Genomic DNA, 24255 nt, shown 5'->3' on the forward strand with positions numbered 1-24255 from the left:
CCATCTGTTTGGGGCATATAGAAAATGGTCAGTAGTCTTCCTAGGATGATTACATCCTACTTGCATAACGCCTGACCACTGAGAGAAGAGTTATGTTAAGTTTCTGAATACTCTTAGAGCTTAGTCTGTAGGAAACCATCTTTCTTCCTTCAAGTCTCATCTACTATTTGCTCTCAAAGGGGACTGCTTAGAAGTGATACAAAACAAAGTGAGGCAGAGAAAAGGAAAAAAGGTTTATATTAATCTGCTTTCCCAGTAAATTGAAAGAATGAGTTCCAGTTGAGCAGGCATTTGAAGACTCCTTTGAGGCTGACAGCTACTTCCAAAAAGCCTGGTGTGGTTGTCCACTCATTTCTTTCCCTCATCACTTCCTTGTTTCTCTCAGATCCCCGGGAATGGCGCTGAGTGTCCTGTTTGCTAGGGAACAAGTAAGGGTATCTGGCTCGAGTGAGAAGTATGTTAAAGCTGCAAGGAAAGGACATCCCACCACATCCCCAGTGTTACACAAACTTCTTGGTAAGGCATGTAACGTTTTAGTTTGTAGCTGCTCCTGCTAAAATTAAAAGCTTCCTTAACAGTTGAGTTCTGCCTTTTAACTCAAAATTCTTACTTTACTTCACCTTCAACATCTTCAGAGTAGATGCTGATTTTATCTTGTTACTGAAGCAAGACTTATGGTTAGCTATCAATTATAAGCATCCATGCTGCCTTAACTTTAAAGATCACTTCTGTTTAGAGAGATGCTCACTGTTTTGGGTGAGTAATGTCTACTGTTTGTGTTTGAATTTGGGTTTGTGGTTTGGTTTTTTTCCCCAGACTACTTCCAAATAGCAAAAGCTTCAATCTGCTACTCTTGCTTGTGACAATAATACCTCACACCCAAATCACTGAGAACTTTGCTTTATTTGTGAAATTCTAAAGAACTGCAACTGTGCAAAATATACACTTCACTCACAGAAACAGGGAAAGCAGTTTTCAAATATACAGTGAAATAGAGTCCCAACTGCAGACCATGTTGTACAGTTTACATTTCACCATCGTGTCATGGAGATCTTGATATAATCTTTACATATACATTTTTAAACAGTGTACTCTTGAACTTCATCTGAAGCCTTGTAGTAAAGTACTGTAAGCCTTCACAAACTTTTCATAAATGGAGGCAGACGCTGGAATCTGTGACAGGATCCCAGTCCACCAGTATTCCCAAGACCCAACCTCTAGCAGCAGAGGGCTGCTAACATTCCACACCAAACACCCAAACAGCTTTTCCAGTAGAAACAGACTTTCTTTATCCACACACAGCATAAAACTGAGTGCTTCACAGCTCCACCAAAGCTACTTTGAGGTAACACCATTCATGACGGTTCCTCAAGCTAAAGCTGGGAAATGCTCAGGATCATCAGGATTTGGAGCAACAAGCTGCACCTATAAAATCAGAAAGGAAGCTTTATAAAACTGAACGTATTTCAAAAGCATCTAACAGCTATGTATATGCATTTTACCCTGAAAAGTGTTCATTCTTCTATTAAAGCTAAATGATTTGTATCCGTCACTATCACAGAAATACTAAGCATTAATTCAGAAGTTATAACTACTAGACTTTCTCCAGTATTTATTCAGTGAACGTATTTATAATGCTGATGTACTGCCTGGGGAGGACCAGAAGATCTCAAGTTCTGAAGCACTAAAGTGAAAAAAAAAAAAAAAAAAAAAAAAAAGAGAAGTAAAGCAATCTCACCCAAAATACTGTCTGATTTTAGAAGCAGTATTATTATCTTTTTACATTCTAAGGCTACTGCACGTACCGGACTGTAGTTTTAAACTCTATGTTCTGTTATTATACAGAGCCTTCTTCATTCAGATGAAACAAATGCATTACATCATTTCAGTAAGTTCCCCACCTTAAAGCATTTTACTCATACTAGACAGAAGCAAACTGATACCTTCAATCAGTATGAAAAATAAAGATGTCATTTTTCAGTGTGCAAATGTTTTGGGTTTTTTTTAAAGAAAAAAAGTCAGAGGAAGTTTTTTTTTAAATGGTTATACTGAACACTTGTATCATTCTGTAGTACGCTGTACAATTCTGTCTTCATCTGTAGGATCCCGGATTTGCTGATCTCACTCTCAGTGGTCAAAGTACTATTACTGTACTATACTGATTTTTTTTTTTTTTTTTTGGTAAGGGACACAAGCCTTTAGGCATTTTACTTACTTCCCAATTTATATCAAACCTCACCGTAGAAACAAATCTTCATTGCATCCTTTCCTCTAGTTACCATTACAGCAAGTAGTAATCAGACCTTTTGAAATTTATGTGTTAAGAGTTGTGAGCCTGAACTGGTATTTAATTTTGAGGAACACGACATGGGTCAGGAACTCAAAATAACCAGGCCAGCATACTATGAGGCAGGAGTAAGAAACAAAGTCTGTCACTACTGATACCAGTAATTCCACACAAAAGGAAGCAGGAAACACAAACACACGAATAACCAAAAAAAATCTCCAAGCAAATAACAACAAAAACCATAAAGACCATTACCACTACTTCTGGTTGAGATCCTGTTTCCTCAACTTGTTTGCCACGACCACGACCACCTCGTGCTCCTCTTGATCCACCACCAGGGCGAGGAAGATTCCCGAAATTAATATTCAGCTGAGATGTTATGTCATTCACCAGTCTTCGAAAGACATGAGAATCATCTTCAAATTCTTCTTTTTGCAACTAAAAGTAAGATCTGGTTAAAGCCTATAGCTCCCATGCACCACATTTTCCCTTCCCTGACACGCTTTTATATTACAGACTAAGAACCAGATAAATCAAGATGAAATTCAGAATAGAAGACAGGCCTCAACTCGCACAGGGTTTTAACAGAGGCAAGGCAATTGTAGTTTCTCAGATGGCTGGGATAGTTCTTTGTTGACTCAGAGAATCCTAACAACAAAAATCTTCTGTATCAGATCCGTAACACTGAGCAGATTTTTTGGAAATAGCATCCATGAGGTTTTCTAAGGGACTAGAGAATCAGGCTTAAGCTACTTACTCCTACTACTCAATTATATTCAAGTAATGGTTAAAAGGCTATAGTAAAGCATAGTATTTGGCTACTAATGCATCAATCAGTCTACTTGCCTGCAGCTATGACATTATGGCTGTTTTAACTCTGTATTCCTAGTAGCTCGTGGATGTAAGACTATTTCCCACCATAATTTTAATGTGCACTGTAGCAATGATAACATATATGTAAACTCACCCCATACAGTGATGAATCACTTATTTTATCCAGTGTCTAATACAGAAATTTGATTTGTCCATGTTATACAGTTCCAGTACCTCCTATTCTATGTTCGTTTTGACAAAGTCCCTTGATACTGTCAGCCACGAAACTTTATGGGCGAAAGAACAGAAACTTGCATGCGCTGTTGACACACTTGGCATGCTCTCTTGAAAGCCTGTGGAACATATTCTCCCCACCCTACCACCATCTCCCTCAGAGAAGGAAGAGAGGATAATGGCAACTGTGACCACCAAAAGCCATGCTAAAAACGCCACTTCGGTACTAGTGTCTGTCCCTGAAAGGGCTCAATGACCTAAAGTGATTAAGGCTTAAAAAGTTGGAAGTTTTGATGTTAATATTATAATTAAGGATAGTATGTGTATTCCTATGTGCACACAGACCTCAGTGATCAAAATTCCATCATGCTATAATACAAGTATATGCATATACTTCTGCAACCCCCAGAATCTGAAATTTAAGCAGGCAAGAATCTGTGAAAGAAGCCTCCCCTGTCTCCCCAGTCATATCAATAAACTAGAAGCTCTCCCTGAAATGTCAGCCCCAGTAATATGGTGGAATAAAAGTTAGAGAAAAGGGGGAAGAAAAAGCACATTACTCTAAAACAAGCTCTCCAGAGTTACTTCTAAGAAGCAGGACAATAAAATTGGGAAAAAAACATTATATATTCCAAGTGCACAGTGAAAGCTGGGATCCGGTACAGATGAGAAAAAGGACACTTAGCATCCAGACTAGCAGATGCTAAAACCCGAGTTTAATATATACATGCAAGTATATACTGGCAAGTAAGCTAAGCAGGATTCAAAGTTAGGATAAGAAGTATTCAATGAACTGAGTGTCTCTAGCTGCATTACCATAGATCTACATAGGTGGCAGCAGCAAGGACACAGGTTTTATATTGCTAAGACTGAGCCATAAGGTAAAACAACTTGATGTATTACATATTTGCACACAAAATAGGGGTGACGATCAAAACGAACAGACGGTAAGTTTAAAGTTTTGGGGCACATATGTGATTACAGTAACAAAGCTTAGATACTGATTTCTAGCCTGTTCAGATTGTACTAAAACTAGTAGAAAAAGAAGAGAGACAGTTTCCTAATCCTGGGCATAAAGCAGAGTTTACAGAATTCCTGAGGCAATGCTTACATCATTGCTATATTTTGACTTGTGAATCACCACTGCTTTGGAAGGAACAGTGGATTCTGGCTTCCGGATGTTGAATTCAGGCTTTGGTCGATTCTGTTGCTGAAGATTTTTCCACTCATCTAACGTCATTTCTTGAACTACTACCATAGGCTCTCCTTCAGCAGATCTAAAAGTTTACAGTTGTAAAGTAAAAACCATTAGCTTGCAACATGCCAGGGTGAACAAGAACACTAATCTCTAAAGTAAGAATACTGAACATTTAGAATGTTTCTCACCAAATTACTATCCTCAATTTCTCTTTCTTACCACAGTAACTTGATGTGCGAGTTTTACATTAATGCAAGTTAGAAAATATACTTATGGCCTGTTGGAATATGAACAAATGCTGTCTCCAGCCTTCTGTAGTAAGTTCTGGTATTTATCCAGTCTCAGTTTAAACTCAAGCATTTCAGATTCTAGACAAAACCAGTCTGTCTTTTGATCAGGCATATACTCAACCCTACGTTTAATATCGAAGCTTCTCCTAGCAAATATAGCCATAGTAAAAAGAGTATACCAAGCAGTTTTAAAACACCCCCATTTCATAGTTGTATTGACTTGTACTGCAGGATGACAATGAGATGGATTCATGTTTCAGTGCAGCCTTCAGCCATGAAAAAGACACAATGATCCCACCATGGGATCTAGGCAATTATTAACATTTCCTTTGTTAATTCCACAAGATGCTTCTTTGATTTTTTTTGTCAGACATAGTAGCACACAAGGAGAGAGTATTTATCACCTGGCAAAACTAGATTAATTCTGGTCCAGTTTTAGTTTGTCACAAAGTGCAATAATGATGATATGTGCAAGGAAAACATATGAAATATGTCAGAGTCTGCCTTGCATATTTTTGAACAGTAAAGACAGAACCCAAGGCTTTATGTTTGTATTCATAAGACAAGATATATAAGACAAAACTAAAGATTCTTCGCCATTCATCACTGCTTGACTACACTTCTCTCACTTTCCTGATGCTGACCAAGACTGACTTGCCCAGGACCAGCAGCTATTACAGTATGCTACAGGTGTACCTTTTAATGATATTTGCAGAAAGCTGTTCCCTACTACGCAGCATCGGGTGCAGGGAGCATAACTCACTTCATCACCATAAGTGTTTGCTGAAGAAACAAGTCAAATACCATGAACTACAGCAAAACCTTCACTGATTACTCCCAGAAACTTGAGAACTTTCTCCATGCAAAACTGTTACACATTGCAATAGCAGTCAAAGTGGGTTAAGTATTTCCCTAACACTGATTTTTCCAGAAAACCCTTTCATTAGATCCCTTCCGGTGGGAGAACTATGGATTTGTTTTTCCTCACTCAATCACAGTTCCAAGTAGTCTTGTCCCAAATGCTGATGATTTTTCCAATGTAAACGTACAATTAGATGCAATCTGGAAATTTATTTTATAACAGAAAGATGCAGAGTCAAATGACAGTCAGTGAACTGTACGTTTTGGTTTTGAAGCTGTATAGACAGCCCATCAGAACACACACATTTGCTGGGAGTGCCCTGGACTTTTACAACTGGCCTGTATAGGAACAGGCCTGCTCCCTCTTCCTACTTGATCTTGCGGAGAACCATTCTATTTCTTGACAGTCAAAAACATAGAACGTTTTCCTGAAGCACCCAGCATATGACAGATAGAAGCAGAACTGAGCAGTGAGGCAGCCTTAATTCTGGTTCTAGGATGAACACGGTTTTAAATGGACTTTGCAGAAAAAGTAAATAAAAAATATGCAAGTCCTGTACTTTACGCCTACCCTCTGGCACGTCTTCATGCCCTGTTGTTTTGAAAATTCCAGCTATATCAAACAGAAGTTAAAGGTTAAAAGACTGGTAAGCAGTTTGTAGTTCCATACTGATTAAGAACATCCAAAACTAGATTAGAAGGATTATTAAGAAAAAAATTAACTGGTTTACTGAGTTAAATAAAAACGATACTTGTGAAAGATACAGCTACTTCTGGAAAAACACCAACAGATAGTGTTCCATGGGTAAGAGCATTAAGAACCAATTGTACCCCAAACATTTCCATTTGTTGTCCTGAAGAGTAAGAAGCCAGATAATTTTTGATCAGTTATCTGAAGCTTCAGTTTTGGAAACAGGTTTTGGAAAAACAAGACTAGTTGCAAGCACCCAGAGGAAGAAAGAAAGTAAACTAATAAAAAGGAGCTCTATTAAATTGGTTTAAATTTCTTCTTAAGCCACAAGCTCAGGACAGAATCAGAAAATTGCCTATCTGAACTTCAGGAAGCCTTTTGTCCTCCTCTCCCAGTAAGTTTTCACCACCTTAGGGAGACACTGTTTCAGTCCTTGGTGAAAGCTGTAGAAAGATACAGAACTGGTTGCAACAAGCTCTTGCAAAGTAGCTATCCATCTTTCAAATTGCAAAAGAAAAGGAAGCATTTGAGTGGAACTTTAAGGCCAGTTCTGTGCAGTCATACACACTGTAGTACATGGTACATTTACTGCATTTCCTATGGCACAAAGCTTGCAAAACAAAAGGGCAACAGGACAAGTGTTCAGTAATACTGAAGTGATACGAAATGCTAAAGAGACTAAGTGATTTGAAAACAACCAAACAAAAGAAGTCCCAAGCACAAGTGGGAATATGTACTCTCAGCCAAAAGTATCAGCCGCCCAAACACAGAAAGAACCACTACCAAGGCAGAAGCTCTGAAGAAGGGACCTCAACCCCCCAAACCATGGAAGGGTGTTGCAGGTAACCCGGTCAAGCTGAACTGTAAATCAACAGCATTTGTCCCTTCTGCAACAGCGTACTATTATAAGGAGACACATATACAGTTTTATTTGGAAGAGATGTCACTGCTGGTAGGGTGAAACAAGGTGTCAGCTGAATAATGTCTTCTATGTGGGAACAGTTAGAAACTCCAGAATTGAACTGCAAGACAGATATGAGGTCTAAAACATGTGATCTACATGGGAAGCCTTTAAAGAGATGCTGAGGAGGAAAAAAACACTAAAAAAGAAAGAAAATTTTGCATAACCATGATGTTAAGGCAAGACATTCGGGAGGCAAGGAAGGCAAGAAAAAAAACCCCAAACACAATAGTTTCTGTTTTCAAAGTATTGGAGAGACCATCAAACGACACTGAAATCTCTATCAGTAGAGGACATCAAAATCAACTGTGTGAGCTGATGCAGTCGGGCTGCAGAAACAACCACAAAACCACGGATGAAAGGCAAAGAACAAATTTAATCTTGATACGTCACAGATCGGGGAATCTCCAAAGCAGCACTTGGGCAGAGGCAGGCAAGCAGAGGACGCGGGCACCGTGGAGTGAGAGAGAAGCCTTGCTAGCAAGAGAGGCCTTGTTAGCAAGAGCACGCACAGACTCCCAGCTCTCACTGCTATTTCAAGGGTTCAAGCAGGCATAGTCTTCCCGCTGTGCTTTGTTCTTCTTCAACAACAGTGCAGGATTCTCAAGCGGCTAGATAAGGTGTGCCTGAGTCCATCACAGACTTACGTTACCTAAGTGCAAATGTTTTACCTGCAAGCACCCAAGACTGAACAACAATTACTGTGACATAGGTGTTTCCCAGCATCCCAGGTGTGATTCACTTGAGCGTATTTACAATCCTCCTTGCCGATCTTCCATTGCTTTTCCACATCAACCAGACAAGTATGAGAAGCAGCACAGGTATGGTTGGTCATGCCTTGGGCCAGCAATACCCCTTTCAGATCTAAATTTCTGTGACTGTAAGACAACATGAGGACGTTTCACTACACAGCAACTTGACCTCTCAAAAAAAGCAATCACAGGTTTTGCTTTGAAAAGAACACATCTATCAGCCAAGAACAACCAACTTGCCTGTTCTAAAGGAAATACTGGTGCATTTACACTGCAAGCGTTTGTTTTTTCAACTCAAGTACGATTTGATTTTTACTCCAAAGGATGGTTTCAACTGCTAGGTTATTAGCGGTACAAACTTGTTTTAGGATGCCAAGACTCCCAAGGGGAAACGCCTCCCATTAGCGAAGCACAGCAACAAGAACCTGCATATCACATTTTGGACAAAGACTCGATTGTAGGAACTTATTCTAGGCACCAAGCCTGCATGCAAGTGCACTCCGCACATTGCTTTCTACCTTCTAACCTTATGCATTTTTAGTAACTGCTTGGTGCACATTTTCATTAATCAATTTAATAAGCTCCTTGGCACACCAATAATCATGCCTACAAAAACCATTGCCAGACACCTAAGCACAGCCTCTGGACACAAACAAACTGAATTCATAATGCAAGTCCATACAAAAACATCAAATGGGAGCCTTCAGTAACAGTTTCTCCTGCTTCAGTGTTCTCAATGGATGACCATAACTCTCTAGTTACACCTTTTTTACTATGCATACCTTTCTTGCAGGAACTGCTCAACGTGAACACATTATGTATGCAGAAGAAATGTGAACGGAAATGAACGGCATTCAGCTCTGTTGTTTGGAAGATTATTTTCATATTATTAAAAACAATGGCACGGGTCTTTTTCAGATGAGTTTTTGTATTATTCAGCTGCACAAAGCAAATTTTAATTAAGCTTTTATCAAGAAATCAATGACACGAACCCTTCCTATTAAACACCATTTAAAGAGTATTAGCACCAGTTATAGCAAAGTTCAAAGTTAAACAAGGTAAGAGCAAGCAACAACTGTAGAAGTTAACTATAGAAGCAAACCACTGAACCAAATACTTATGAAGATCTGGCCTGGTCTGTGGATAGCTTTATGTCACTGTTAAAAAAACAAACCAAACCAAGAAAAATAAGCAAGAAAGGTAAATAGCCCAGCAAACTTGAAGACCAATTTTGAAGGCTTCCTATTAAATGACCAGAAGAATACATAGCTCCATCAAAAAGGAAGAAAGTCCTGTGTGAAGAAATGGAAGAAACTCCCACAGAATAAATACTAACTCTGCAAATACATTTTACAGGAATTGATTAGACTATGTGTTGAAGAAAAATCTATTCATCTGAATTACCAGTCAACAAAGTGTGTTACGTTTTTCAGGCTGTGAAGGTAAGTTCACCAGAGAGCAGCTATGAGGAAAGCTTATACTGCTCTACTATTTATATATTTTGTACTTATTACTTGCAGCAAAACCTCCACAACTATTAGCATGCAGTTTGGGATGCTATAAACAGAAATAGATGTTGTTGATACACTCAAGGAAACTTGAAGATACGGAAAGAAATAACTTGATTTATTATATAAAAAGTATATTATAAAAAGTATCAAAGAAACTCTTGTTCTGCAATACTTTGCAAATGGAAGCTCAAGAACAGCAATGTGGACACAGTCCAGAAAGTAAGACCCCATAAGTTACAGAAGCCCATAGGAGTCTTTCCAGAGTTGCATTGAAATATTAGCTAGTACCACAACAGGAAGCTATACAATATCTCCATGCAGACAGATTTTTCCCAATTTACTGCAATACCTTTTTTTTTTCTTGTAAATGGAAACAGTTAAAACAGGAAAGAGAATGAGAGAAGAAACAAACCCAAGTTTTCCATGTCTTCCTTAATACAAGCACACAACTGCAATTAAGTAGTAGAAAAGAAATGGATTCCTTGGAGTTGCTGCATTTAAGAGTCAAAATGAAAACAATCCTAGCAGTAGCTTAGAGTGAACACAAACCCCTACACTCTCAATACTGAGGCTGTAGCGGAAGTGGAAGGTAGCGTCCCTAGGATCTTTTGCTGGTGTATGTTACCTGCCAGAGACAGTAATTCTGGAGAGCAGAGGCAACCTAAGCACACAAGATGTTAAAATACATTCTGAAGCCTGAAAACTATACCCCACCAGCTTCCAAATATTAAAGGAACAACAAAAATAATTCTACCTTGGTAAGATTGCCATACAACCATCCCTCATTACCTAGGCACTATCTGTACAATGCGTCCTCCTCTATTTTAAAATACAGAGAGTCACCAAGCTGACACTACCTCCAAAAGTAAATGCAATGAGGTACATGTAATTCATATTTTATATATAGATTTGTGAGTCCTCAGGACAATATTTACCACACTGAAAAGAGTAAATGATGCAGAATTTTGTACTTGTAGGTTACTTGCATTTTGAATCTTACAGATTTCAATGGACTATTCCTAAATGAAGCTTTTAAAAAAAAAAAAAAAAAAAAAAACAACATGAAGAGGAGTAAAATCTCCAGAAAGGCTTACACTCTGACTGAATACCTAGTGATCTCTGAGAAAGGGAAAAGAATTAAAGACAACTGGCAGATTCGGTCAGATGCTTTTGCTACTACATATACTTATCATGCCTTACGCTTTACAAGGAACCGACGTCAGGACACACGTACCAAGAGCTTGAACTGGAGCAGAAACAAATACAAGTCTGAAACAAGTAAGGGTACTAGTACTTGACCAAAAAAAAAGCTGAATAACTGTTCTCATGTTTAGCTAATAACAGTGCTTTTTTAACTGTTTGTCTACACTACCCATCTGATTTAAGTAAGTTAGTCTACAGTTTTCTGGAAATCGTAGTCATTCAACTTCACAGACAGACTTCCCCATGTATACACACCTCTAGCTACATCTTAAAAGCTAGTTTAAAATTAAAAGAATCAAAGCTATATCAATTCAACTTCTTATAGGGTTATACAAGGTGAGCACATAAAACAGGCTTTGGAGTCTAGTCAGCTTTATAATTAAGAAGTGAACCAAGGCAACTAATACCTGTAGCTGCATCATTAGGTAAAAAAGGCTTCATAGTAAGCTAATTTCTCTTCACAGCAGAAGAGAAGGCTGACATATTGCACTGACCCACCTTCACTCATTAGGAGATATTCACCACCTGCTATTTGATTATTCTTTAAAGTCTCTTACTTGGACAAGATTGTCCAGTTACTTTTTCTTACACTACTGTTTATTTGCTGTGAAGTAAATTTTCACTGGACACTGACAAGAACAAAAGCCAGAAGACGAGATGCAGATTTCTCTCTCAATTTCCCTACTTCTAAGGCTCACTGCAAGACCATTTCCAGCAAGGTTTTCCGAGTTCTACAGAGGCTTTTCATGAACAGATGACAAATGTATGGTATTAGTGATTGATGAATACTGACTTAGAGAATTTTATCTTAGTGTATTTTAAGTGTGTTTATACAATTGCATAGGCACCTTGAATACCTTTTTGTCATAGAGAACGTCACAATGTAGGGTATTTTTTATGAATTAGCCAAGTTGAAAAGGTAACAGACAATACATAGCTGCCCCTTAAATTATGACCAAATCTTAGGAACATAAGCATCGCTGGGCAATTGAATGCAATCTACAGCTGTATAAACCAAGCTTTAGTCAGAATTAGGGCTGCATTTTCTTGACTTACAAATATAGACAAAGTTTTTCTATTTCTAGATACGTGCACCAGCAAAACTTCACAGTTGACATTTCAAGTGTGCCTCCCAGTACAAGTATATCAGTAACAGTCAATTGTTTTCTTTGCATTTAGAAAGAAAATATTTTAGTCTGACTGTACTTGTTCAGAGGCTCTCCATCGGATGCCCTTGGCTGCTCAGCTGTTTCTGCAGTCTTTTCCATAGCAGCAGTCAGTTCCAGCCCACTAAAACAATAAACAAAAAAACAAAGTCTTCATGGGTCACACTGGAAAAAAACCTCACAGATCAATACCTCACTTTTTTCCAGAATTCCTTGGGAAGGGAAAAAATAGAGGAGAAAGACTCTAGGATCACAAGCAGAAAGTAGGTTTACTAAGTGACTAGTTGAGCGACTAACAAAATGAGAAGTATTGGGAAAATACAACTTCCTTCTACTTTTAATCAAAAAAGTGAAAAGCATGCACAAAGCATACCAAGATACTGGTATACAAATACCAGTACCTGATTAGAGTATATCACTGATGCTTGGACTTGCCTTTTTGTTTCTTTCCCACTATTAAAATGGTAAAATTCATACTCCAAGTTCATACTTTCTGTAACACAGACGTTAGTTCACTGTCAAATGAGAGCTGTAGCATACTTACTTTCATGCTACCGGTAGGCACACACATTTAAAATTAACACCTTCTAGCTTCGATGCCTTGAGCACAATTCAGGCACAGAGATACTTTTAGAATTGTTCAGAAAATTCCAATTTAATTTCACTTCTACCACAAACACCACATCACACCAAAACATGGATTTTTCCTGTTTATATCATAAGTTCTGATGCTACTGAACTTAAAATTAATGACGGGGAATAAGTATAAGGGATCTTAAACGTCTTGTACCTTATGAAGTTCACACAACATTCTCAAACATTCTACAAAAGTTAGTTTTGTGCTTTTGGTCAGATAGGTTCGTGCTATCAGCTCAGAACTATATGAACCTAGCTGATCCTTTGTTTTGAAGAACCAGAGTCCCTAATCAATCTTTTACTTTTAGTATGAAATATTATAGAAGAGACTTTGTGAGCAAGTGTGTATGTGGCCAAAGATCTCTGCTGCAAGTTCAAAGCACTGCCTTTTCTCCGTCCTTTATCAGCCTTCAATTAAAGGGTTCTAGATGCATACGAGAACAAAAGCTACTGGAAAGAGTAGCAAATCGCTAGGTGCAAAGAAGGGACAAAAGCCAGCACTTCCAGCGAGCTTTTTGCAAATCTGAACAGAAACTAGTAAGAGAAAGAATTGAATTCAAAATTCCTATTTTTTTATTAATCTAACTGACCATTAATAAGCCACATTCTGTTACTGATCCTCCTGTGCACTTCAAAACACATTTCAGTAGTACAGTCAGCTAAGTATTACCTTAGGAGCCACAGTGAATTGTATTACAGCTTTGGAATTTTAGAAATTATACTTCAACGTGAGAAAAAGAGACTGGACTTTAAGTTAACTAACAGAGTTTCAATCTTTCAATCAGCCTCTTATAGCAATGCCATTACATACCAGAGTCTCACTCACTTGACTACTGAAAAAAGCCGTAATTTATTTCAGTTAAGAGATAATTTGGCCCCAGTCAAAAGATTTTGGCAGTCCTAACTGAAGAAACAACACCAGACCTTTGCTACAATTTAATCTCACCAACATGAAGGAAGCAAGTTCAGAAAACCGTAAAGCTATGTTCATCACAACAATTAATAGAAAGCAAGGTTCATAAAGCTCCAAATGGACATGAAACTGATGAACAGAAAATTATGACCTAAGATGGGCCATGGAAAAATGAAGATCTGTGGTGGGTGCAAGTATATACGTTGTACCTTGTATCATCTTTAATTGTTCCCCAGTTGTGAGCTCCACCTCCACGCTTTTTGTCATCTGCTTTCACCCCTCTAGAGACAGAAACAGCGTTATGTGAGTTTAAGAGCTTTTTTTCATTAGGACCTCAAACTAAAACCAGTATTGACTTTTTGCCAGGCAACTTGGATATAGAAGAAGGGAAGAGAATACTTAAGAAACACTACTGGAGTGCTGACTACTGCTTACTTGTACACTGCATAAGAAGCAGCACACAGAACACTTACATTTTATCACTCCCACTTTGTCTTTCGAATTCTCGTTTTCCTCTTTGGTCAAAGCCAGCAAAACTTCTATTTATTCCACCACCTCTTCCTCTACCTCGTATTCCACCTCTTCCTCCGCCACGACCTCTTACTGACCTTTCATGGTCTAATCTTTCAATTGATCTAAAAAGAAGAATTCTAGTCAGATTTGTGTTCCTACAGAACAGTTAGCAAGTTAAAAATTCATATGGTTGTATTTGTGCAGCTGTGAGAGACATCAGTATAAAAGCTACTGTACAATTTTTAGAGTGCATCTTTACACAGCACACAGTGCAGTTGTATTAGTTTTGTCATTAAAATGGACAAAAACTTAACTCAGAGGGAATTATTACAGATATTTATCAAGCAATACCTCCACTGTCTAAACCCAGTTTTATATGCAACTGCTAACAATTTCAGGGAACTTGTTAAATAACAACTATTGCTATGTAAAGTAAAAACAGCCACGCGCTCAAGTGTTAAAGGTTTAGATGGAATTTTCTAGTACTTATATAGAAAGCAAAATTGATATGCATTCACTGTCCAAGCAGTAAATAGTATGACAAAGGTTTATTTTCAGTTTGAACTACAAAATTAATTCAACATGGAACCTGTACCACATGTTTTGCAAAGCTTGATATGCAAGCTCAGAAATTAACATTTATGTTGCAGACTAGGGGTTACATTTTCAGACCTTTATGCTTTTCAGTTTTGCCTTATATTTCTAACATTTAACAAAACTGCTCTAAACTGATCTATGAGGAAGCTGAAATTACGGCTCTGATGGGCACGAACTAAGTCATCTTGCAACAAATCTACACATTAATAATGCAAACGTGCCTCCAAGTCACATCTGACTACTAGATCTCTTTTTAAAAAAGTTCAGTCTTCCCTTCCCACCCCTGTGCAGACCCTTACTTCTCCCAGTATGACACATACCTTTCCACTTTGAATTCCACTTGCCTTTCATAGGAATGGTATTGTCTGAAAGATGGTCTCCGTTCGGTTTTGTCTTGTTTCACCTCCACTCCTCTGTTATTGAATCCTTGCTGTTCACCGCACTTAGGGCCTCGCTTCCAGCCTACACAGACACAGATTACTAGCAGTTTAATAATTGCAGTTACCAAACCGACTGAAAGGAGTTGATTACCCCTTACAATCTTCTGCTTTACCCTCTCCAATCCCAAATCCGCCAAAATATTAAAAGCATTTACAGTTAATGTTGCCAGACACTGTCTGTTTTAAAGACACCTACTTACTTTTCCTTCTGTATTGATGAACTTGCCTCTGGCAAAAATCCTACGGGTGTTGACATGGCTCAGACAATTCCAGAAAAGACAGGCTAAAGAAAAATCTCATTTTGCTCACATTAAACAAAAGAAATGGAGAACAAAATCTGTTTTTCTCATGTCCTCTTGAAGATCTTGCTAGTGTACTACAGGACAAGGCAGAGAAGCTTCAATGGAAGACGTGAATTGCAAGACGGCTGCAGAAGCAATGACGGTGAGGGAAAGAGGAGCACAGTTACATGTAGGTGTTGGTCATTGATCATGAGACAACACACCTCCTGCCACATGAGCTAGAATTAGAAGTCTGAGCCTGCACCTCTACTTTAAGCTCACAGCTATGGTATCCAACAACCAGAAGAGGGTCACCTCCTTCTGCTACTGTTCTGGGGAAGAGAGGACCATTCACCAACACTAAAAGTCACTGAGTTTAAGTAGCAGAAACCCAAGCAGCAAGCACAAAGTCTCCAACACCACTAATTGATTCTAGAATTCCAAGAAAAGACATATTTAAGCTTTTGGGGGTTTTGTTCAGCCATTGTCAGGGTTAAAGAGAAGCAGGCTGGGAAGGCTGAATGGAGAGAAATTGTGTATTATAAAACATTGAGGTTATCCACTCAACTCATATACATCTAGCATAAGATTAAAGTTCATTATGTGTTTCCTTCCCCATTTTCCCAAATTCTGTGCTCTATTTAGGCCAAAGTTTTCCAGAAGCAAGAAACCTTTTATCTGCTAGGCTCCTATACTTACATTATTGGCTGAAAAAATGTTGGTTTAAGTCAATCAAGCAAGAAACTACAGAAACACTGCTCTCAGACCAAGAAATCGAGATATTCTTTCTGCAAGAAGCCCCTCTGCAATGCTGCGCAAGTTACTGAACTCAGGTTACTCACACTGGACAAGTGACAGTCCTGTCTGCTGTGCCTCTGTTGCTAGCGCAGAAAGAGAAAAAAAGACTATTCTGTGTCACAATATTACAAAACAAATTAATCTGCAGCTCCATAGAAATGCCCATATAAGATCTCTGATCAAAGCTTAGGCAGCAAACAAAGTCTGTAACGTTGTCTTAAAAAATAAAACTTCAAAGAACCATCCACTCAGTGAATAAGGTAGAAGAGTGGTAAATAAAGCTTTTTGTATGCAGTAAGGACAGTCGTATTCTGTACACAGAAGACAGTTTTATTTGTGCTGCAGAACCAAACCTGGCTTTGGTTTTCTTTAAACTACGAACCACTCGACATAATATATTCCAATAATTTTCTCTTCTCAAAATTTTGAGTTGCTTGATCCCTAGAACAGTAAGCATATTTCCATCCCAAAAATTACTACTTAATCTCTGGATAAAGGACAAGTTTTGAAATCAGCTACCGAGTGAGCTTTTCAAACCAGGATGCTTTAATAAAAATTAAATTTAAAAGAATACAGAATTGTACATGCTGGTCAGAAACATGTCTGCTCTATGCACATCTCAACTACACAACCAACTATGCAAGTGCTAATTCCAAATTGGAATCCCGCTATGGAAAAAGTGACTACTTACTTCTGAACTCATTTTTACTTATTTTATTTGGATCTGAATGCACAACTGCAATACAAGAGTGCATTTTTATTTATTTTTGAACCTCTCACTAGCTATCAGAAACATCAGTTATACTAAACAGAATAACCTGGCAAGAATGCAGCAGTCAGAAACCACCTTCCTTACTTACTTTGTATTAACTTCAGTTTCACTTTCAGATTCAAAGGGCTCCTTAGAACTAGTAAGGCAATGTGGAAAAAAAAATGAAGATGCAAGTGTCATTTTAAAAAGATGTACTCTGGTTCTGCTACCCAGTACCACTTAAAAGTACTTCAAAACATGTCTTCTTGACAGATATGCCAGGGTATTAGATGTTACCAGCGTTGAGCGTGGTAGACAAAGCAGTCAGCCCTACTCTGATTTCACTGCAAGGCTATTTCACTCTGATTCTAACAGGTGCCTATAATTACTGAAGATGGATTTTAAATACTAGAAAGATTATTTGTGGCTCTTATTGCCTGTATAAAAACATTTTTAACTGGTTTGACAGACATGCAGCAGAGAATTAAAACACTATGCAGCAGCTACACCTCTCTAATAAGCAGTCACCCTCAAGGCCGAAGCTTGTGATTGCTTGTGAATCAGTTCAAACACCAGCACAACTTTCAGCTCTGAGTATAAGAGCAAACTGAACTGGAGCTTGCAATCAGTGATAACATAAGTTATCCAGTTTTAACCCTCTGCCATATGTCTATCCAAATGCAGACTCATTTTTATTTCAGGAGCTGAAGGGTCACCTACCCTTTGTGGGAAAAAACCCAACCCAGACAAAGAAAATGTGATCAATCTGGCACAGTGCTGCCATAATAGCTCTCACTCAAGAAGAACTGGGCTATGCTTTGAATGCTCATTAACTACCTCTTTGAGTACACCCCAATTTTGTCTCCTTGTTTGCATATGTCGACTGGTACGCAGGTCTTCTTCCAAACTACAAAAAATGTGCTGGGATTTTGTGGATGACCTACTTGATGTCTTACAAACTGAAGATCGCCAAATTTAGCCTGTCTTTAAGGTGGTTCTCCTGTGTCTGACACCTGTAATCTGTATTCAGCTGAAGACATTGCCCACCATTCTCCACCTCACCACCACTTCCCCAGGAGGTTACTGCAGCAGCCCCGTCTGTTGGCTGTGTTGCCTGTCACTTTACTTTCTGATCTGAAGAATCAGAAAAGCAATCTGATGCTTAAACTGTTTGAACAGATCCAGCTTTTTTTCTTTTCTTTCCAGAAGCAGCAGCTGAGCTATTACTAGAAAGACACCTGTAAATACTAAAAATACCAGGTACTAGACCTAGACGTGACTAAAGAAAAAAGTCCAGTTTTACAAGCTGTTGTTAAAACTCTAACTCACACAGAGCTAACGTATACTTAAGTAGTTTTCGCTTTTCCCACAATAATACTTTACTGACAGTATTAGTTTTGTTTATGCTGCAGAATTTAGACAGCAATACTATCTAGAAAAGTGTTTTTAATAAGCACACACCACAGAATTCACAACTGGGAAAGCAGAAAAATCGTATTTTTAAGTGCTGCATTGCCTGCTTTCCCAGATACTGGATCCCTATGTATTAACAGACGGATTTAAAACAACGCAGCAAAATCTAGCTGCCTTTGCAGTGTTGTTGTCTCCCTCTTGCCAAGTTTTTACATCCATATAATTTGTCCTCAAACAAGCGGGACTTTTGCTGACAAAGAGAGAGTTTTTTTCGGTTTTGTGGGCTCTTCACCAGCCCCCATTGAGACAGCGTGCTCTCAACTTTTTTTTAGTTTTTAGTTTTAAGGGAAAATAGGTTTTTTGTTTAGCAAACCTTGACTTTAGACAAACACCACAAGGAGCCCCCCTTGCGACTGCTATCAGTGATTACAAGATAGAGCAGAAATCTTCCTCAATTTCCTCCATTCCCTTATGCAAGGAGCACGGCAGGCAAGGGTGGCTGCTTGCATGCAATTCACAGGCTGAGGGAGGTCACTGCTGCAAAAAGCATCAAAACCTTGTATTCTGACCAAGAATCCAGCTGACAACGCTGCATCATAGTGCGTTATAAATTCACTCAAGCCTGCACAACCTTACTTCCTCCCCTCTCCATGTATGTGTCCATGTGATTTTAATTCCAGACTTTAAGCAATTAATTTTATGAACTAAAGCACAGCTAATTACACCATTTGCAGAATAATACCACATTATCCCAAGATACAAAAAAAAGGCTTCAGTTATTGCACACAACACACCAAAGACAGTTGCATGGAGTTAGACTCTGTTCCATGGTATTCTGTTTTCATGTGTGCCAGTACTCAATTACAGAATTGCCTATTGCAGCTTTCCTCTGGACAATCCTTACGACTATGGAGCTGGAAGAATGATAACGGAACAAGTTATTTAAAAATAAGAAGACTGCAGTCAGTATAAAATAAAATTTCCCAGAGATATTCTGTGCCATATTAACTTAAAATTTTAGCTAAAAACTCAAACATGTAGTATTCAGGAACTACATCTAAATGTTACATGAGTCATCAAATGTACGTGAAAGAAGAAAACCTTTTGGAGGTATTAGCAACAAAGGTTTAGAGATTTCAAGAGAACAGAGCTTACTACTGCATGATCAACAAATTTAATTTGCCTGCACCGGTAAAGAATGCAAGCTCTGCAACTGGGCCTTTTGAACAAAGAGCTGGCAAATGCCATTTGGCCACTGTGCTAAGAATGAACTGAGTTAACATTAAGTGGTGCAATTATAAGAGCTGCAATACCTGCAAACAGCCTTTACCCAAATCCTCAGCAGATAGGCTAAAAAAAAAAAAAAAAAGTCATAAACCAACATAGAGAAGAAATACATTATTAAGGCCAATAGTGTAGGTTTCTGTAGGCTATGAAATAGGAGTCCATTTTCTCCTTAAAGAAAGATTAAAAACAAGTGTCCTTACAGCTGTGTCAATTCATAATAAATAGTTTGGGTCCTAAAGGTAGAAGTACTGGATTATCTGGCAAATTCCTTTTAGCAGGTTTGTTCCAAATTTAAAACATCTCCAGAAATTAAGTAAAAACTCCCCTGGAAATGCAGTGAAGAACTAAATTAAAAAATGTTGAATTACAGAACTTTGTGAGTAAACTTTCCAATCTGAAAATGAAAACATAACACTGAAAGAAGTCTCTCAGACTACTGTAAAACTTTTTACATACTGCAAGGTCGAAGACAAGGCTTGCTTCACATCTTTCTAAAGGTAAAGACTATTTTCTTTATATTTAATATGCTCAAGAGATAATACAACAATAAAACAAAAATCGTGAAACTTTTAACAAGACTTTTCGTAACCCAAACAAGCAGAACACCCTAGTAATTAGATAAAACAGTGTGGAGATGGTCTAAAGGAGGGCCATGAAGATGATCACAGGCCTGGGGAGCCCACCCTATGAGGAAAGACTGAAGAAGCCAGGTCTCTTCTCCCTGGAGAAGAGAAGGCTTGGTGGGGGCCACATCACAGTATTCCAGCACTTGGGGTGCAGCTACGAAGAGGATGGAGGCTCTCTCTTCACAAGAAGCCACACGAAGACAAGCAGCAACAGGTTACATGAGGAGAGGTTTCATCTCAGTATGAGAAAGAAATTGGTAACAATCGTTCGCTGGAACAACCTGCCCTGGGATGTGGCTGAGGGCCCGTCACTGGAGGTTTTCAAGATGTGATTGGACGGGGTGCTAGATGATCTCTTCTAGGGTGCCTTCCAAAGGAAAGGCTGGACCGGACAATCCTTTGAGGTCCCTTCCAACTTGGGCTGTTCTGGGATGATTCTACAAACACTAGTATAACACAGATTGAATTTTGTTGTTTCAACCATAATACCAGAATCTGATTCAGCTGTTCAGATGGGTCTAGATGCTTCTTTATGGTGTTTAATTCCTAATCACTGAAGTGAAAATTAGAAGCAGTTATGCCTAAAATCTGACACAAAAAAAAAATCACTATGAAAGACTGGAAACAAAATCTTTAAGTTTGTTTTGGAGTTATGGGTTAGTTGTTTCTTTTTTTTCAATTAAAAGTTTAGTCATTAGTTTCACAAATTAGTAATTTTAATCAGTTTTACTTCCCCAAACGAAAGTACACTCTTCTAGCAATGCGCCCATCATTAGAAGCTTTACACGAAACTGAGCTGGTACAAGGTCCTTCCCAAGTGGTTAGGTGTTCTCAACCATGAAGCTGATAGCCCCCTGAATTGTTCACTGCATTCAGAAGTTTTCCAGTTGAATCCTGTATAACAGATCAACTTTGTCTGGCCCAAACAAGAAGCTGCCCCCACTCTTACAAAAATGCCTAGATTTTTCCCTCAGCCTGGCACTTGCTTTATGTTTGCTGTCTACACCATCATTGTACTTGCCCTAAATCAGAGGGCAATCTCTGTCCTTCAGAGCAGGCTTGCTAAGACAGCACAACCAAAGGAGGAGCATGCAGACAGGACCACGACTCAACTCTCTGGCCTGGCTTAGCATCCTAAGCACCATGCATTTACAGCCCTTCCTTCACAAGAAGGCTGAGACATAAACATACAGCGCACACAAAACCCAGGACAGCCACTTTCTTTAAAGAAGAAAGCACAGCATTTTTCAGAGCAAGTAAGTCTTCTTAAGAGAGATGTTAATTCACTTTCACAAAGGCTACTATAAGCCAGCAGTCTTTTCTCCAACTTAAATTTGCAGGAAATTAAGGTGCACATGCCTGATGTCTGTGTATGAGAAACTGCGTTTCTTAATATCAAGGTAGCAGAAAATAGTCAAACACACTCCATGGGGTCACTGTGCATTACCACAGAATTACACTCAGAACCTGTATGCTTAAGACACCTACAGACAAGTAGGAGGAGGTAAAGGGTGCTCTTCACATACTTCCATGCTCCTGATAACCACCAGTTCTTGTCCAAGAACTTTTCCATCAGAACTTGATGCTCTGCTGTTCACCGATCAGGCTCCTTCACCTTCTGTTGACAACCACAGCGAAGATTCCCTTAAATAAAATAAGCCTCCTACTAGTGTAAGTATTGGTCACGCAGGCAGAGATCTCTGACAAAGTCACATAACAATCACAGAGGCATCGCAAAAGACGAGCTTCATACAACTGTCCAAAGGGACAGTGACAACTTGTTAAGATCATCCTCTACAAAGACGCTCATTAACTAGTGCATATTTGAAAGATTGTTGCACTGAAAGATTCTCTGGTCCACTAAGGCCAAACAATCACCGTGGGAGCAGTGTAAGGCTGTGAGTCTAAGCAATAGAACTGGCAGGACTACCAACAACGTGATGGTGCGATAACCCCGACTCAAAGGCCACACCTTTTTCTAAGGCATTAAAACACACAGTTCAGTTACCGTGAATTTAACAGGAGCTTTTACTACGGGAAGAAATTAATATCTTAAGAATAGTTAATGTGTTAAACTTCATTGCCTGCTGCAGGAGAATGAGAATTTACAACAACTTAAGAGGGTAAAACCAGAGTCTTCTGTGCAGAAATTCTCAATATTTGGAAACCATCAGCCAGCTCTCAGATACTTTAGGTGCTGAATCCAGCAACCTGAAGCTCATTACCAGGTAAGTAGTAACAATCACACTCACAAAAATGCCTCCAAATGCAAGGAGCTATAGCCGAGCAAAGCCTTCAGCTGCAAAAAGGACTGTGCCGGACATTCTAATAAAAGCAGACTGGCTCCCTATTGCCCCAGGCAACACTTAGCATCAAAACGCAGCAGCTGCCAAAAAACCCTGACCATTCCTGAACACCGTGCTAAAGAGTTCACACAGGAATGAGTTTTTATTCAAAGGGGTGGGCATCGATGGAAGCTTACGGCAACCTAAGCACAGATTCCCAGACACATAACTCTGAAGAAGCTGAAGTGCCAGAAAGCTCACACGTACAAGAAAGTGAGCCTGGAAGCATCACACACAGAAGGAAAATAGCCAGTCTGATGAGCAATGGAATGCATCAACAGGGATGCTGAACCAGTACGAAAGCTACAGATGCTGCAGCATAAGAGTCCATGCTCTCCAGCCGTCTCCTGGGACTATTCCCGAAGTTCTCACTCGCACGCCCTCAGCCCCGCTTCCCTTCGGAAGCCTCCCCAAGGCCAGCAGAGTCCCACAAGCCCGCCTGGGGCCCGCGCACGGCCACCCGCAGTACGTGGCAAAACACTCGTCACTTCTGTCGCCGAGGGGGCTTCCAGGTGTGGATTCGCAAAACGCAACCAGCCGGGGCTCCTCAGCCCGGCTCCCACCCTGCTCCCCGCAACCGGCCGCCCGCCACAACACGGCTGTCAAGAGGCAGCGCGGAGTCAGCGGCCGGGCCCGGGCTGCCCGCGCCGTTACCACCCGCCGGGACCCCGCACTCCTCGGCAGCACCGGCCGCCGGCCCCGCCCCTCCGCACGCTGAGGCGAAGCCGCCGGCGTACCGGGCTGCGGCGGCCCGCCGGGCGCCGGCTGACTGCCGGGCTGCTTGCGCTCCTTCTGGGACTCCTTCACGCTGCCGCCCGCCCTGCCGCCGGCACCGGCTCTCCGGTCGGCCGTCGGCACCTCGTCGCGCTTCTTGCGCTGCTGCTGGCGGCGCTCGGCCTCCCGCAGGATGTCGAAGGGGTCCGACTCGTCGTCCAAGAGCTGGTAAAAGCGGTTGGCCACGGCGCAGCCGAAGTTCTCCTGCATGACGGCAGCCACGGGGCTGCTCATTGCCCCCGCCGTACTCCCCTCCCAGGCCCCGGGACAGTGGGCGCACAGACCGGGGTAGCGACAGAGGTACTGCCGCCGCACCGGCCCCGGCCCGGCACTACCGGCACCGACCGACACACCATTGCCGGAACCCCGCCCAACGCCAACAGGCGCGGCCAATACTAAATAAAAGCAAGGCGCGAGCAACCAATCCCGGATCTAGGCCCGCCCCGCTCCGCCCCTGACGTGCCGCGACTGCCAATTAGAGCGCGGCGCCAACGTAGGCAATAATGGCCCACCGACCAATGCGGTGCGCGGTTCAGGGCGTCCGGCCTGATTAATTATTCATGACTGTGTATTATTCAGGAGCCGCTGGTGGCGACGGGGCCGGGGTCGCACGGCTGCGCCCGGCCGGCGCGACCACGGGCCCCGCGATCTCTGTCTGTGCCGGCTCAAGGACTCTGCTCGCCCTCGGCTTGCCGCAGCAGGGGCTCGGGCAATAATCCAAAGGGAAAAGAAATAATTAATTGATTGGAGTGACACAGCAGCGAGGGCTGGCCCTCCAGAGCGGCACCCAGAACCCCGGAACGCCTGGGCGGTCGCACCCTTACCAACCCATGCGTCCCCTCATGCCTCCACATGCGCCACCTGGTCCAGTGGCAATTTGTGGTCTGGGGTCGACTTATTCCCCAGCAGATTCC

General features: G+C 40.5%; 1 protein-coding gene across 3 annotated transcripts; it reads right to left on the minus strand.

The window, feature by feature from the left end:
• Nucleotides 1-884: 884 nt before the first annotated feature.
• Nucleotides 885-23700, minus strand: HABP4 (hyaluronan binding protein 4). 3 transcript variants are annotated; one of them, XM_054186290.1, is made up of 8 exons: nt 23305-23700; nt 14971-15088; nt 13990-14151; nt 13726-13797; nt 12008-12091; nt 4446-4611; nt 2543-2725; nt 885-1425 (listed from the first exon to the last, which is right to left on the minus strand). In XM_054186290.1, exons 1-8 carry the CDS (start codon nt 23573-23575, stop codon nt 1369-1371), a joined length of 1113 nt encoding a protein of 370 aa, XP_054042265.1. In that variant the 5' UTR covers nt 23576-23700; the 3' UTR covers nt 885-1368. The 3 variants fall into 3 exon arrangements, with proteins under 3 accessions (XP_054042265.1, XP_054042263.1, XP_054042266.1); XM_054186288.1 differs by having other exon boundaries at nt 14947-15088; XM_054186291.1 differs by lacking the exon at nt 13726-13797 and having other exon boundaries at nt 14947-15088.
• Between the last annotated feature and the right edge of the window lie 555 nt (nt 23701-24255).

Source organism: Rissa tridactyla, chromosome Z (assembly GCF_028500815.1).
Source record: "Rissa tridactyla isolate bRisTri1 chromosome Z, bRisTri1.patW.cur.20221130, whole genome shotgun sequence".
Classification (NCBI taxonomy): domain Eukaryota; kingdom Metazoa; phylum Chordata; class Aves; order Charadriiformes; family Laridae; genus Rissa; species Rissa tridactyla.